Raw genomic sequence first — 17017 nt, 5'->3', positions numbered from 1 at the left:
CCATCAGACAGCTGCTAAAGAAAATTCAGTAATGTTCATTTTACTTACAAAATACAGGTACTAAGTTAGATTTTCCATGTTTATTTTTAGTATTGTTGTACATGTGGGTGTGTTGTCTTTCATATGCTGTTCTCTTTCAAATTCTACTGTACAGAGTATCTGAGATACTCTGTACAACTTCAAAAGTATATATTCTGTTTCATCAATATAGATTTCTTCAAGTTTAGTAGAAAATCATGCTGTCCTGATTTTTCTTCATTCATCAGATGCAGAATTTATAATGCCTTCTTACTGAAGAGTTCTAGTTTGTTAATGATAACAATCAAAACTTAATTGAACAGTTTTTGAAAATATGATGGAAATCTGCTCAAGACTTTTAAAATTCTGTTTTTCCTGTTGATCAGAATTAAGGAGAAGTATCCCCAAGCATTTGATGACATATGCCTTTACTCTGAGGTGTCCTACTTGTTAGCACATTGTACATTTCGACTCCCATCTAGAAGGTTCATTCAGGAGCTATTTCAAGATGTGCAATTCTTACAAGTAAGTGGAGGGTTGAGATGCTTTGAATTCACCAAAATGTGCCAAAGGGGTACAGGTTTCATATTCTGAGTAATAAATGTTTTCAGGCATGTATTAAAGAAAACCATTTTGTGATGTCATTCTGGTAAAATCTCTAACAACATTAATACTTTGTCTGTCTTTTAGATGCATGAAGAAGCAGAGGCTATTTTAGCAACACCAACAAAACAACCTGTAATTGATACATCAGCTGAATCCTGACATCTGTCTCATGCAGTGCATTGCATACAGACTTCCTAAAATCCTCAGACAAACTCTGATTGACTGGAAAATAAAGTTTGGAGCATCATCTTCTAGACCGTTCCAGAAGCTACTGGTACCTGAAGAGTGAACTGATAACTTTCTTCCTCAACCAACTGCCCTAGTCTTTTGAGCCCCTTGGGGATATATTAAACATTACCATAGTTCTAATAATAGTAATTACCAGAATATGCAAGAGCCGAGCACTGAACACCTCCACAAGTTTTCATTTCATTTTTTTTTACCATAAATTAAAAACAAAACAAAAAAAAAGAAGAGACATCTTATATGATTGACTTGATTGACTTCTAATTCTGTTCCGGAGAAGCAGAATAATGCCTTGCTTTTTGTTTTGTTTTTTTCTTTTTTTTTAAACCCCAGCATACCAGGAGTTGGTGAGATGAGGGTGCATTCCGTTGTCAGCAATGGGTGGCCATGCTGTGATCATGGACACCAGGGGATAAATGTTAGCTCTTCTCTGTTTTTTGTACTGTTTGTAACACTACTTGGGGGATTTGTAACTTCAGACAGAAAGAAAAACCTCTGTGAATCTGAGGTTTCCTTTAAGTTATTTTAATATTACTGTAGTTATAACTCATTTTATTAGCAGTCTCTCCAATTTCATTACATTTACGTATATGTATCTTATCTGAACCAGTTAAGGATTTTCACTACAGTTTGATTTAAAAATAACAAATCATTTAAAGCTAAAATGCAGAAATCAAATTGTTTTCCCTGAATGATATGCATGTGTTTGCAGTTATTACACTCATGCTCATATAGTATGAATGTTGGTCTTATTCTTAACTAAAAACCTTTAACAAGCATGATTTGTATCAGATAAATGAATATTGTATAAACTAAACTTGAAGACATTAATCATCGCTGCTTTTGTGAAAAGATGTAATATGAGCAATTTTCTGAGTTCCATGGAAACAGCCTTTTGTAAAAACAAAGGTTTGATTGAATTTTCAGTGGATGAGTAATCAAATATCAGATAGTACTAATAATTGTAGTGAAAAGCCTTAAGTACAAATTTTGAAGCAGCAGAACTTAAAATTTTATATTGGTGTTTGAGACTTGTTGCAAAAGTTACATAATACAGTGACTGAGTAAAACAGTTGACTCTATTACGCTACTAGTGAGGTTTCTAAAGTAATGAGTGCAAGCTTAATGAAAAAAAAGTAAAAGTCCCCATCACTTATCGTGCATCTAAAGATTCAGAAGCCTTTGTACAAAGGTAGTATGAATATATGCAAATGTGTATATATACAGTAGCATGGCCACCTTTGTTAGAATGCCTGTAATAGAAGGGGTTGCCCTTTGATTTTGATATAGGTGAATAACTCAGCTGGACTGTACTAAGTAGAACGTATTTTTATCCATTCACTTTTACCATTTTTTATAATTGTTGATTAATACATAAGTGAAAATTTATCCTGATACTCATAATCCCGTTCTTACTAGCTGTGCTACTGAAGAATTCAGTCAGTTGTCTTGTGAACAGTAAAACGTTATTCCCAGTGAAATAGGAAATTTACTTGCTCTTATTGGAAATTTCATCTTGCCACATAGGCAGTGCTTTGCTGATATCACTGAGTTTTATGTGCACTGTATGCCATCAGGGTCTCATAAAGTAGATCTGTAAGTTGCTGCTCATAGCGAAATCTAATTCCTGAGACTGTCATTTCATGAGTTCCCACTGAAAGAAGGAGCAAAAAGAAACCTATTCAAATCTTTTGTGGTCAGTGACACAAATAATATGTCTACATGTCAAGACATGTTTGAAATGTTCTGAAAACACCACACCAATAACTATTGGACTTCTCTGGTCATAAGGAATAAATGCTTCTGTAAAACCAAAATCTCAGTCAAAGTAGACCAAATAGTGGTATATACTCCAAAGGAAATAATGTAGTTTTCCCAAAAATGGGGCTGGTGTATCTTATGCCGTAGTTTCAAACACTACCTCAGTTAGGCTAGAGTATAAGAGATTTGTTTTAATAACTAGATGGGGTTACATCAAACAACTCCATGTTATTTTTCTGCATTTAAGCAAAATAAACAAGTTTTATTGCCTGTATTTAAATAAAACACCCTTGTTCATTTGTTACCAGTTTAATAGCACTTAAAGTAGAAAGCGCAATAGGAAGGCCTCTGAAAAAGGTAAGCAAAAGCAACGTCAATATACTTATGAAAGCTTCTCCATCTTACTTTTTCTGAAATACTCGCTTGTTTGGGGATCTATGACAACAGAAACTTGATGTACGAATTACTGCTGCAAATACAGTTTAAATGTTTTTTCTAAAAGTGTATGAGTGTCAGTAGATTTCAACATGTACACATAAAGTATGTAAAGTCTGTACATAACACGTTTCTAGAATTAATTTACATTAAGCTCACATTAGTGTTTCATTTTAATTGGCAAATGAAGGGATACTATTATTGAAGGAATTTGATATTGGTCTAGTCATAAACTGTGAACTTCTAATTCTATCAATTTCTTTTTTTAAAATATCCCTTTTAAAGTTCTTATTTTGGAGCTTTATTTGCTTCATGATAAAACTTCCAAAAAAAAAAAAATAATAATAATAGTAAGTGCATGTGTTAAACCTAAAAAAGAATTCTTCCACTTTTCCTAGAAAGGGTAGGAAGGGAAGCTGACAGACCACCCACTTCATATTTTTTCCAGTCCTAATGGTTTGGGATATGGTCAGACAATTGGTAAAGCTGATAGTGCTCATTGACACTATATAGAAATTCAGTTTGCTGTGGCAAAGAAAATTCCTGACTGATGGAATATGCTAATACAGAATATTCAGACAGGTGTGATGTGAAAGCCTTCACAGGAAGAAGAGCCTGACTGTGAAAACAGTGGATTTTAGCCTACTAAATTATCTGGCTCACTTTCTTGGTTGTCATTTACAGTCAGTGGAAAGGGATGGCACTTTCCAAAGGGCAGAGATCTAACTAAAGCACTCTGAATTGTTTCATGGAGAACCTGTTTCTCTCCACTGAGTGTGGAGGAGAACAAAGCTGGGTGGTGTGAGTATCCTTTTGGAGAAAGGGATGTTTTTGGTATCTGAAACTGAGATGCTGAATGCTCACAGCTGTCATAAATTGTAGATGGTCAGGCTTTGAGGTACTTAGCTTATGTGCTGGGCCCCTGGCATCTTGTACTGGAGGCAGTCACTTTTCTTCATATGGCAGTTCTTATATTTGATTTGACATATGTACCTGAAAGGTGCTCTCTTTGTTTTCTTTGTTGTTGGATGTTTTTTCTTTTAAGTCACAATATTCAGTAGTTAAGGGTGAGGTGGTAGCCACACTGAGGTAAGCTGCCTTATAAACATTTAAAAAGGAGTAAGAGTACCGCTCATCTTTTTGTTATGTTTTAAATATGTCTTGAATGAGAGAGTTCTAATTCGCAGTGAGAAGATGAAAAAAGTACTGTCTGTACCGTCACTGATTCACAGTGCCTGAAGAGAAGGATAGCTATGTTGAGAAATTTCTCAAAAGGGTAGATAATTAAAGCCCAGCGAGAGATAAGAGTTGTTCCTGCTTCTTAGTCTATGTTCTTGTCTTGGTATCTGGTTTTCTGGACTTCAGGCATCTTATGTTAGCTTGTGAGTATGAGCTCAAGCTGAGGAGTTGAGGTGCAGGAATTCATGCCAGGCTTTGGAGCAGTTCCAAGCTCTCTGTTCTCCCACCTGTTACTGGGTGCTTTGCTGTGGAGCCAGTTGAAAGCTTCTAACTTTTTTACTTTTAAGTTTTATCTACGGCTATCATGTGCATATTAAAGGTGTGTACAAGGTGAGAGTAAAATGTGAGAACTATAAAAGACCTTTGGGAACATGCTAGAAACCATGTTTGTATCTTGGTAGAAGCTCCTATCTTTTTTTTTTTTTGTCCAACTCAGATCTGGTTCCCTGGACAGTTGTTTTCAAGTAAAGAATGTGGATTTTCTTTGGATTATTTTTGTAACATAGATTGATAGCAATGCCACAGCATGCAGAAATTGCACATTTTGCTTGAATTGCTTTGTAAAATACACTATTTAATTTGAGAAATGTAATTTATGCCAAAAAGTGTAACATGCCATTTTGCCACTGAATAGGTTGTTTCAGCACAAGATGCAATGTCTTAGGAGGTAAAGGCAGATGTTTTATAGATTTAATTGAAAAAACTGTTCCTATACTGGGCTGTCAGCATCCCTAAAACTGCATTACAAGAGATGATGTAAATTAATCATTCTGAGGAGGGGTGGGGATCAAGGAAACTCTCAAAACTTATTCTCCCTGTTCCACATTGTCTTTTTTTATTTAGTAATACGCTGCTACATATTGAGAGGTTCTAGTGTTTGTAGGTCACTGAACAGACATTGAAATCTGATTTATATTGTATACCTGTAACATAGAAAGAAAAAGTATTTATATATTTTCCGTAAGAATATTGCATTGAGCTGTGTATAATTTAAACAGAGGCTTGTCCCAAAATGGTATTGCCCACCTTGATTTTTTTGTTTTTGTTTTTTGTTTTTTTTTTTTTGTATAGTGTGTACAGTTCATGTCTATGGGCATTAAAAGCCTTCTGAAGCGTAATCTTATCAAAGGGATGCATTGTTAATAAAATGTACTTAAACTTCTTATAGTTGTTCTGGTCTTGTATGTACCTTTCAGCACTAGGAATGAGTTGAAACTTTATATTTGTAAGTTACTAATTAACTAGAACAACCTGAAGCTTTCTGAATAATCATTGTTTTTGTTGAAAGTGTATTTTACACTTTTACTTTAAGATGTCTTGTAAAAATAGAGGGGACTCTGATAGTTTGCACACCATTTTTATTTAAAAATTTTGAGTACTGATAGACTTAGTTACTTTCCATTGTGATTTTCATACATTTTAAGTGTTAAGCATTTCACCAACAGCTGTGAAAGTTGAATTATAAACAAGATAGACTATTTCTTGTTTCATTTTTAACTCACTTTCAAGCACTAATACAAGATAGGTCTTTAAAAGAAACAAAAAATACACGCCTCTCTACCCTTACGTCAAAAATATTTTTGTAATTGTTAGTGCTAGTGCCCTGACTACCTCCTTTAACCTGCACAAAGGCTTTATCCCCCTTGGAACAGTTTGTTCCTCTATTTTACAGCACAGGCAGTTTCAAGAAACAGCAACCATCAGGCCCAACAAGCAGAACATTTTATAGATAAAGAGGAAGTAACCTCTTCTCATGTCTCCAAGCAGAGCAGTACCTGGGAAACTGTTGCCTTGCCTCCAGATTATAAAATGCCTTCAGCGGAGAATCTCCCTGGGAATGACCAGGGGAGCCACCTCTGCTGGAGCTGAGATAGGAACTCCTGAGTGGCCACAGTTTCTCACTGCACCATGAAGACAGCGCTCGCTGCTTCACTTCATCCCCCAGTATCCGTCTGTTTACTCACTCTGCTGAATTACTGCAGCCAAGCAGCAGCAGCTCAGATGTAGGAAATCATGCCTTGTTAGAGCCATCCCCTCTGGCACAACTAACCTGCACCATGCTGAAATTTAAAATGAAATTTAATATGACTTCTTGAGTGAGTTTCTGTATCAGAATTCCTTACACATGTAGCTCTTGATATAGAATATCTTTCAAGCCTTTTTAACACTTATTTTTTTGAAATGAAGGTCTTTCAGATACGAGCTATCTAGTCTGTTTCATTAGAAATGTACAGTTTTTAAAAATCATAACAGAAGACCAAGTTTACCTCAGCCTACTGTATGGATTCTGGGACTTACAACAAATCTATGGTATTCAATTCCTTTTCTGCAAATGCTGCAAGATAAAAAGTGTAAGTATCAAAAGGAATGTTTTGGTAAGTTTTGAAATCACAGTTAGCATGTCTTTCAGTGCTAGCTAGAGGAAGATTTTCTTTTTTTAAACATGCAAACAGCAGTGGAAGATCTAACTGATACGGATCCTGCATATGATGTTCTTCGGAAAGGGGATTAATATATGTATGCATATGATTACTGTGTCTACTTACCTAGTTGTCTGGAGTATGCTAAGTGCAAGGGTTAATGCTGGAAAAGGTTATGTGCCTCAGTAACACCTCCACAAACAGCTGCTCTGCTAGAAAAGTGCTTCCCTCTGCTTGTTATAGGCCATGCAACATTGGCTTGCAAATTTTACATAATAACAGTAATTTGTGTTCAGACTATAGTATGCATCATTCCAGTGCAAAACTCAGGGGTTTTGAACTAGTCCTGAACCAACTGCTTTGACCAGTTAACAGAAGTAAGGCATCTGGGCTTGTGAAAGCCTCTGTCTAAAAGAAGCTGCAGTTGTTTCAGAAATTCCTGTTTCCGTTTTGTAACCCAAACATCGGACAAACAATCAAAGAGGATACATCAAAGCCTCCTCCCAATGCAGTGTACATCTGTTTGTGAAATGTATCTCAAATTGGTCTTCCTGCCAGCTGCCTCTCTGGGTGATGAGGGAGAATCATCATTCAAAATACTGAGGTAGTACTGGGGCTGGTACAGCACTGCTGACACTTCTGCCTTGCTGGTTTCTAGTGTCTCTGGCAATTGATAGGGGTCAGATTCAACTGCAAGATGAGAAGAGTAAGCCAAATTTTCAAACCAAGTATGAGTCTGAGGTTTAGGTGAGGATGTTAAGTTCCTCTTTTCCTTTTCATTTTCATTATGATAATCCCAGGAAGAATTGTGAACATCAGTCTTCTGTTCTTCTGTTGGCATTGAAGACATCAGGCTCTGTAGATGTAATTTCTGGGTTTCAACCTTATTATCCACTGCTAGGGTGTCAGGAGTGCAGTCACTTATTTTTAGAACTTTCTCAGACCCAATCTGCAGGCGAAACATAACAAAAAAAATTACTCAGTGAAAGATGCCCAGAGTAAAGGAAAGTGAGTAATTACTTCAAGCACTGATAAAATTACCTTATAGATTTTTTGAGTTTGGGTTTTTCATATAAACCAACATAATGGAAAACCTGTACCAAATGTCTGATGGATTGCTGGATTTTATGTGAAATTTATCAGAGTACTTCTGATACAGAAGGAAACATCATTAGAATGGCCTGGCTAGGGAAGTGGCAGAGTTCCCAGCCCTGGAGGCATTTAAGAGAGAAGTCCATAGCACTGAAGGGACGGGGTTTAGTGGTGGCACTTAGTAGGCCAGGCTGATGGTTGAACTTGATGAAAACTTTTCCAACCTAGATGATTCTGTTATGTCCCTCTATTTTAAAGACTTTGTCAACGTTTTTAATCTGTGCAGTTTTTAAGCATGAAACAACAGCAATGGGAAGGCAGCAGCCTATGGCTTAATCAAGAATGGCTAATCAAGAATGGGAAAATTAGAAATATCACATTTTCAGTGATCTTACCTTAAATTCTTTGAATGACAACACTTTGCTTTTATTAGGACTAGGTATTACAGGACAGCAACACTCCTTCACCCTGGAAATAAGAAAGCAAAACAAGTCAGTTTTGTGTTCTCATCAAAGCACATTCTACCACCAGAAGCAACACACAGATGTGTACAGAAACAGATGTAAATTATGAGTGTCTCAAATGCTGCAAGCCAAATATTTCCAACTTCCATACAGATGGATAGTCAAAGGAAAAATGAATGGGGCCATACAACAGGCTGGGAGCAACAAGCAGCAGCTGCAGCTTGTGAATTACAGCAGTTGCATTCTCTGGCTAGAGAAATAAAATGCATTTTAACTTACCACTTCATCTTCCAGACACATATAGCTACTATTAGTGAAGGAACGATCACTAGCAGGACTAGAAGGTACATCATGTCTGCTGTGAAAGAAAAATATTTTAAAATCTTGTTTTCTACTTCTCACCTGTTATAGTCAATACAGCCTGATTTTCTGGAACAAAAATACCATCAATATGGGCCACAAACTCAGCAGTGAAATTACGTTTTCTGTGGTTGCAAGATATTTTGATTGTAAGGTCTGGGATACAACTGTATGTCTTTGGATATTGATTACCAAAACTTAAGTATTACTAGATTCCTTCATTTTGTCCTAAAGTTAGCTTCTTAATTGTAACTGTAAATCTCCAAGAGATAAAGCAGTAGTAATCTCACTTAACTATTTGTTATATCTGGTTTCCTCCCAGATTTCCAGTCTTTTTTTTTTTTTTTACAGTTAGACAAAGTTGACATAAACTCTGTACCTTGAGTATGGATAGACAATATCAAGATAGACACTAGCACTTTTCTTCCTCTTCTAGGATTTATGCTGACATAATCTCAATATTTTTAATTCTGGTTATAAAACACAGCCTTAGAACGTGTTCAGGCAACTACATGCAGGCCCTTTTACAAAGAACAAGTGCTCTCTCCCCATTTGTGCTGGCTCCTGCTTGCTCTCTTGGCCTGTCAGCCAGCTTGTGTGTCCCTACCACAAACCACAGCAGGAAAAGAAATATGTTACATTCTCCTTTTTATCTTTCCTGACTGACTTAAGCCAGTACAAATGTCTGTATCTGCACAAGAGAAGGCTGGAGCATGGAAGCTGGAACACAGGTGAAAGAAGCAGAACCACCTCTGTGAGGGAGCCATGAGCATTTAGACACTTTTACTAGTTAGCATAAAACATGAAGTGTCCTTGCATGAGCCAATGCCTTATCTTTTCCTCCCCATCCACTTCCATTCCAGGCAAATTTTTCAAAACTAGGTGTTTGGGTTACAAGTCTCACAGCTAAGACAGACTCCTGAGTGGTGTTTTCAAGAGAACAGAACAGCGGGCATGTAATTTCCTGCTCTGCTTTTATCCGTCCAGTCAGTAAACTGTAATTCTCAAACTAACAGCCCTCTTGCTGGCTTATGAAGGAATTAGCTTGGCAGGGGATTTAAAGACTGATGAGAAAAACAACCAATGTTAGGAGTTCAAGAGCCTGTAAAGAAATTATCTATTTGCACAGGTCCGTAGTTTTTCCCATAGCAGAAAACAAATCTAAATGCAACTCTTCAATGCTCTGACAAACAGGACTCACTAGTCCTGCATATCTGCATGCATTATGCTACTTCCCAGAAGGATATGAGATTTAAATGTCATTGTAAATTTATTTTTATTCTAGATTAAAGATGTAGCTACTTCAAAGTACCAAAATATCATGATGACATGCATATTTCATCTCAATTAGATCCTTTCTCAAGTGCATTGAAAATTAAATGGTTTTCCCTTGAGAAAGGAAGGTCGTTCTAACCTCAAACATCCACCCATCTTTCTTCTAAGAGAAAAAAAGTCTTACTGCCAATACTCACAGTCAAATGGTGTATCTATGTATGTAAAGTTAAGCTCAGGAAACTCTCCTCCTCCAGTGTATGCTACAACTGCTAGTTTGTATTTCGTGTTTGACGTTAGGTGTTTCACAGTGTATCTCCTTTCTTCTGGGTTTTCGATTGTGTATTTACATAGTACTGAGCCATCTAAAATGAAACAGATGTTACAAATCAGCTTAACTGAGTTTGCTAAACCACTGAAATAACAGAACATTTACAGTTTGCTTTCTTTGTAATCTCCACACTTTCTTCTGAAAAAGATAGTCATCCTGACTCAGTGCTGCTGGTCTGGTCTCACATCCCTCCTAACTGGACTTGCAGCATCAACCGTCCTGTGGTAGACCACCTAACAACCTGCTGTCAAAAGCTGCAACTCTGTATTTCCATTTCCTCTTACTACAGCTTGATTTTTTTTTTTTTTTTTTCCCCCCCCCCCCCCCCCTTTTTTTTTTCCCCTGGAATCTGTTAGCCCTTAAGCTTATGTGAAGTTTTTTTCAAGGTAATTGAAAGCAAGAAACCGCTGCCTCAAAAACAAAAGAAAACAAAAACACCTTATTGTTCAACTCCTAGACTGCAGGGAGAGAAGGGTTAGCTTATTTTCCGTTTCCAGTCACACCCTTTATCTGCCAGCTCAGGCAACTGGAAAACAGCAAATGTTTGATTTAAACATTTTAAGTGGAATTACTTGCAGAACTGTAGTACTTCAGTATTTAGTTTAGTTTTGGCAAGAACTTCTACATAATACTCCTCCAGTTCAACCTATGCTTTTCAGCCTGGTAATTGTCTACTGAACAGAGGACTCAGAGAGGACGTGACCCACCTAAAAGAAGAGGTAAGGGGAAAGCAAAAGGAAAACAAACAAACAAGGAAAAAAAATAATAAATAAATAAAAAGAACACCTTGAATGTGGTGGAAACACCTGGAAATTTTAATGCAAAGTCATCTGGAACAGTTTTGAGTGTGAAGCAGGAAAAAAACAGAAATAGAAAGTTAAACATGGTTTTGTGCCACCCCATGGCTTAGTTCTGCTGCCCAAGGAACTCCATGGTAGAAAGCAGCCACAAATACTTTCATTATAAAGGAATTTAAATGGGGAATTTCCACTGTGATCCAATTCTGACAGAAATAAATGGCATTCCATCTGTTTCTAAAAACCTAGTAAAACTAACATGCTTCTTATGACTCTCATCCAAGCAGACCACAAACAGATGTTTTGGGAATCCTCCAGAACTCAGACTGCAAGAGGCAGAAACTGACTCCTCCTGTAGAGGATAATATTTTCCCACAAGAATCCTTTCTGGAGCTCACAATAAAGTTGAAGGGATCTATGGAAAACAGGACAGGAGGCTGCAAGTCTATATAAAGCCAGGATCCTACTTCTGCCCAGTAGCACCTCAAACACTAGGGAAGAATCAATAGCAGCAAGTGTTGAAATCTATGCCTTACCTATGGGCCAATTTGCCTGCCTAACATGAACTTTATAAGAGTCTGCAGTATCAGCCACACAAGTCTCTCACCTGTCTCAATGACAGAACTTCCTAAATCAAATCCCAGGGCTCAGTTACCTGAATGAACATTCTTTTTGGATCCTTTCAAATTGCAATCCTCTTGCACGGGTGATACATAAATGTGGTAGCCTCTTAGAAAACCACGGTCTGTCTTGTTTGTGGGGCAAGGATCCCAAAACAGTGTCACTGCATGGTTACTCAGTTCAATGTTTTTCACCTCAGTGCAAAACTCGGGAGCTGGAAGAATGGAAATTCATATTAAACTTGCCATTATCCTTTAAGAATGTGTATTGTCCCACTTGAAAAAGTTTTAAATTCCCATGTGGTGTTTCTATCTCACTCTTAAAAATGAACAAAGCCAAAGCACTCCAAAAAACTCTGCCACCTTCTGAGTATTCACGTTATATGCAAAAAAGTGACTGCTAATCATCATTTAGTTTCGCTAGTCTGATGGGACTCAACATGTTAACTGCACTAGTCACATATCCTCTGTATTGGGCATGCAGATTGTTTTACAACTTGTAAATGTTTCTCTGACGATACAGAAATAACACAGCAAATACATGTCACATCTGTTCAGATGAGGGCTGTGGAATTGCTCTGTTTGTGACAGATGAATTTAGCAAATACACAAACCCTAAATACACTGCCAACTTACGTTGCTCCTTGAGATAACCAGTCTTCTTCTCCAACAAGGAGGCTCTATTAGCAGCTGATCCATAGACACGAAAGTTGTATCTTACCCCTGGAACAAAAGCAGCTAGAAAAGAGTAGAACTGATTACAAATAGGTGTGGAGGCAGGTTACCCTGATGGCTTGTTTTGTTTTGTTTGTTCTTAATTAATTGAGGTGCAGTTTCTTTATTGTATATTGAAATATGTTCTGTCAATTTTTGATCAAACGTGTTTCATTCCAAAGTGAACTCTCATCTGCAATAGACTCTGGGAGGGCTATATTCCCACAGCTGCATAAGTATATCACAGTGACTTTCACATGGCCAGAAAGGACTGAGGTCAAATGGCCAGCACTGAGATAAAATACACCCAACTGCTGCTGAGACATTCTCTGTGGTACACTGAGAGCACTAACCTTTTCACTGTGCAGTGGGTGTTATCTTGCCCAAGTCTAAACTTCTGACCCAAGTTATAGAAAAGGCAGAGCTCTATTTTATACCTCTTCTGCTGAAACAGATTTTGAACTCCGTCATCAACACCACTACTCACGTTCAAGATGTTATTTCAAGCTACTCAGAAGAGTTCTGCTAAAATATTGTTCTGATTTCCAGGGTTCAGTGGTGCCAACACATTTATGGTGTTTATTTCAGCTGCTGGGCAAAACATGATGTCACATGCTATTACAGAACTGCACCTGCACTGCACAGACTTCAATATTCCACATGCTTCCTAAATTCAATTAATGTCTACAGCATAAAAGAATTGTACCACAGGCATCAGAAAGAAAAATTATTCTGCTTTCACCTGAGTTGATTAGAGCACTGGAAGTGTTGGGCCCAAATCTCTCCCATTGCAAATCACAAGGCTGCGACATCGGAAAGTTACACCAATCAATAACGTAGCTGTCATACATATGTCTGGGCTCCCAGGAAATCAAAATGCCATCCTCTGTACCATTAACCTTCTCTTCTATAAGCTCTGAACCACTGAGCATTTTTTCAATGCCTAGGAATGAACAAAACAGAGTTTCTATTACTTTCCTGTAGGAGACCTGCAGAAATGAAGGTTAATATAGTTCCTGTGCTAAGCAGTTGTAATAATAATAAAAGGGTTGTGCTGCTTCTTGATCAGACATTTAGGTTCTTTCACCTGCTGAAAGCTGATCCTTTCATATAATGAAAAACGGCTTCTCAAAAAACATCCAATATTTATTATTATTATTATAAAAAGAAAACTCAGCTTCATAAACCTGGAGTCATAAATGGCAGTCACAAGAGGCTAATCGCATGTACAAACTTCCCTGTGAGGAAGGCTGCTCCTTTGGGGCCCTTCCTGAAGGTGTGAGACCTAGCTGAATGCTAACCATGCTTTGCTCTGCAGACTCTCTGTGGAAAACAGACTTTCTGTTGTGAGAGACTGATCAACGCACTTAAGCTTAATATGAACAGAGTTACCACCATACAGGCCAAGACACAGTAATAATTTCCAGATAGCAGTGATTTCAGTTATCAGGCCTGGTTAATTTATTCGCTCCAAGATGGTGAATTACCATTTCACTTATAACAAGTGCACATAAAACTCTGATAACAGAAATCTAGGTTTAGCTGAAAATACTCCTGCTGTTACCCGTAGCTCCAGGGATGATTAGTATTGAAGGAAGTGAATAATTAACATTGTTCTTTGCCATTATAGTGATTCTGTACGGATGGTTATCAATGAAAATCCTTGTGCTATTATAGGCTGATGACAGGGAGATACATTCAGGTTTAGAGCTGTCTTCTACTTTTTCCCAGGTTATTTCATATGAAATACTTCTTCCATTTGCTCGAAATCCTGGTTCTTGCTAGGGAAAAAAATATGTGAGTAGACATTAATTATCAATGTATCAATTTTTGCTGAAAAAAATTAGAGGAACTATTAGAACTTTAAATAGAATCATAGAATCATAGAATATCCTGAGTTGGAAGGGACCCTTAAGGATCATCAAGTCCAACTCTATATAAATAAATAAATATAAATAACTAATGTATTATTTCCTACAACAATATAGACACTTGTTTGCATACAAGCATAACTCATGCTGGTTGAAATGGAAATGCAGAATCAGTAATATGATTTATCTTGTTATAATGCTTGGTAAAACGGAAGTATACGTGCCTGAAATTACAAGACAGCACATCATCATACAGCTAAAAACATCCTGAAATAGGTTATAAGTAATATTTGTCTTGGATGACATTTCCATACTGAATTGCTATAAAGTACACATAGACTCCTTGAAGTCCATGGGATAAGTTTCCAACCCACTTATTAAGAGTTTTATTTCCATTTCTGTACCCATGTCACACCTTCCAGAACAAGGTCACGTTCCGCCCCCTCAGAACTGGTGTAATTTCTCTCCAGATGTCCACTTTCCCTGATGGAGCTGGAATAAATACAGCAAAACAAAGATGTTCTAGGTGCAGAGAGGATATTTAATTGTTTGCTCCCATTTGAACAGATTCAGCCCCCAGAACCTCTCTTTGCAATCAATCTCAGGTCTTGCCAAAACATTATCCTTTAACTTGTTGTCTTCAAGTGTTTTTTTTTTTTTTTTTTTTTTTTTTTTCCCTGAATGCATGTGTGGTTCATCTCCCTAAAAAACCTTCCTTTGCTTTCAGTTCCCAGATATTTTTCCCATCACTGCGCTGTTCCTCTAGCCCTCACACTGTTACTCAGTCCAGCCATCCTCCCAGTCATTTGGGTTTCCTACTGCCTGCAGTGGATGAAATGGCAAATACCAGTGCATACAATAAGAGTTGTTTGCAAAGCCACCTTTTTAAAGTTTGCTTAGTGTGCTTCTACTTTCATGCATGCAGTGGCCTCTGCTTTAGCAACACAGCAAAAGAGTAGAAAATAACAAACAGGTCTCAAATGAAGAACAACTTTCAAGCTTCCCTTCTCAGTACAACAGACATACCTGCTTCCTTTGTTTTGATGGTTTGGGCTTTGCTCCATTCACTCCATCTCCAGAAGTTCTTTGCTGCCCCGCAACGTACTCTAGCTATGTATTTAGTGTAAGGCTGCAGTCCACCCAGGGCGATGCTGGTATGATGCAGCTGCGTGTCTGAACCATTGTACTGCAAAACAGAAAACAGAACAGCTCATTTTGGCTTCATAAGCAACAGGCTATTGTTTGAAGAACTAGATTTTGTTTGAACCACTAGATGCTACAATAGCCAGTAAAGCTAGACTTGGAGAAGACAACAGAGGAACAAGTTTCTTAAAAAAAAATAGATATACACAAGATCCAAAAACTGGGAGATCCAAAAAGAGTTCTGCAAGCTGGCTGTATGTAACCATCTGAGTAGGAGGCACTCACCACCCGTCAAAAGCAGAGGAAATTAACTGAGACTTTGTTCTCATCTTATCTGTGTCTCTTACTCAGCTCATTTAAGTAGGATGCTGCTCTCTACATATGCACAGCTGCCTTTCTTTCCATTTCTCCCCAGCCTTTTGCTTGCTCTCCCCTAAGATACAGGGTGAGTTCCAGTAAAAGTCGAGAAGTGAGCATGCTTTTAAGCCTCTCAGTTATACTGTCTCCTGCAATGGTCAACTGCAGCAATGATTTGATCTAACAGCTCTTAGGCAATACTTAAGACAGAGCACAGGTTGTTTCTGATCTTCATAATGACCTTTATACGCTAAAGGCAAGCTGCCCTCATAAGAAAAAGGCTACAAAGAAACCACAGTACACATGCAAAAAGTCAGTCTTTCTCACCGTTTGTAAAAGAGGTGGAACAAGATGAGGACCCTACTGAAACAATTTTCAAGGAGGTTGAAGAGGATGTGAAGAAAAACTGTTCTGGGGTATCCTCACTAGAAATCATACATGCTACCATTAAGGGCAGCCAATACTTACAGAGAAAGCTCCTGGACTAATATCAAACAAGTGTGGTCGTCGAAGACACCTCCCTACCATTTGTGTGTGTAAGATTATATGAGTTATAAAAACACAGCAGAGAGAAAGATTTGCAGTAGTCATAACAACAGCAATTATAAGGCCTATAATTATTTTCATCTACCCCAGCAGATCTCGGAGTCAGAGGACATTTGGCAGAGGACAGAGCCAGGTTTACAGACCAGCCACACCACACACTTCAGGCAGCAGCTTAGGCAGTGCTGGAAGTATGAACTAGTGCCAGCAACAGCAGGCCATGTGGGACACACAGTGCACATCAAGCTTGGAAGCAAACAAACCCAGAAAACAGACATATTAGCATGTTCACAAGATTTACAGTGTACTTATATTGCTGAGGAATTATTTTTGTATTTCAAGTCAAAAAGATTCTTGCTCTGTTTTTCTGTATGAAATGCAGTTTTCATACCAGTTCTGCTTTCCCATTGGGTTGGAGCACTTCAGTCTGACAAAAGAGTTCAATTCCTTTATTTTGATGGTTCCAATGTAACTTGATTTCTGTATCCGTGCATTCTTCCCACAGCTGGAAAGGTGGTAGGGGATAAACTGCCAATGGAAAGTCTGTGTTAGCTCTTGTAAATCACGTTATACACAAACGTATTTTAAGGTATTTCAGCTGAGCAATAAAAGCAAATATGAAATACGGTCTAAAATTTCTCTGCCAGTCTAGGAAAAACAGACATAAATTAGTAAAAATTAATTTCAGAATTAAAATGTAATGCCTAAGGTCCTGGGCAGCCTGTTCT

General features: G+C 37.7%; 2 protein-coding genes across 10 annotated transcripts in view; one reads left to right on the top strand and one right to left on the bottom strand.

Moving 5' to 3' along the window:
* Positions 1–5468, top strand: part of RICTOR (RPTOR independent companion of MTOR complex 2) — a 78308-nt gene extending 72840 nt beyond the window's left edge. For all 4 annotated transcript variants that reach the window (XM_035309127.1, XM_035309124.1, XM_035309125.1 and 1 more), the window contains 2 exons: positions 405–543; positions 709–5468. In XM_035309127.1, coding sequence (XP_035165018.1) covers positions 405–543; positions 709–783 — 214 coding nt within the window. In that variant the 3' untranslated portion in view covers positions 784–5468. The remainder of the gene's footprint in view (positions 1–404; positions 544–708) is intronic.
* Positions 5469–5646: 178 nt separating this feature from the next.
* The window catches only part of OSMR (oncostatin M receptor), a 32378-nt gene continuing 21007 nt past the window's right edge, over positions 5647–17017 (bottom strand). For 5 of the 6 annotated variants that reach the window (XM_035309130.1, XM_035309129.1, XM_035309128.1 and 2 more), the window contains 11 exons: positions 16681–16817; positions 15273–15432; positions 14662–14738; positions 13940–14156; positions 13118–13318; positions 12298–12399; positions 11697–11876; positions 10114–10278; positions 8561–8639; positions 8213–8285; positions 5647–7674 (listed from right to left, as the gene is read on the bottom strand). In XM_035309130.1, coding sequence (XP_035165021.1) covers positions 7216–7674; positions 8213–8285; positions 8561–8639; positions 10114–10278; positions 11697–11876; positions 12298–12399; positions 13118–13318; positions 13940–14156; positions 14662–14738; positions 15273–15432; positions 16681–16817 — 1850 coding nt within the window. In that variant the 3' untranslated portion in view covers positions 5647–7215. The remainder of the gene's footprint in view (positions 7675–8212; positions 8286–8560; positions 8640–10113; positions 10279–11696; positions 11877–12297; positions 12400–13117; positions 13319–13939; positions 14157–14661; positions 14739–15272; positions 15433–16680; positions 16818–17017) is intronic. The other variant, XM_035309134.1, reaches the window with a different exon arrangement.

Source organism: Oxyura jamaicensis, chromosome Z (assembly GCF_011077185.1).
Source record: "Oxyura jamaicensis isolate SHBP4307 breed ruddy duck chromosome Z, BPBGC_Ojam_1.0, whole genome shotgun sequence".
Lineage (NCBI taxonomy): Eukaryota > Metazoa > Chordata > Aves > Anseriformes > Anatidae > Oxyura > Oxyura jamaicensis.
The sequence above is the reverse complement of the archived record's forward strand: the minus strand, read 5'-3'. Positions and strand labels throughout refer to the sequence as shown.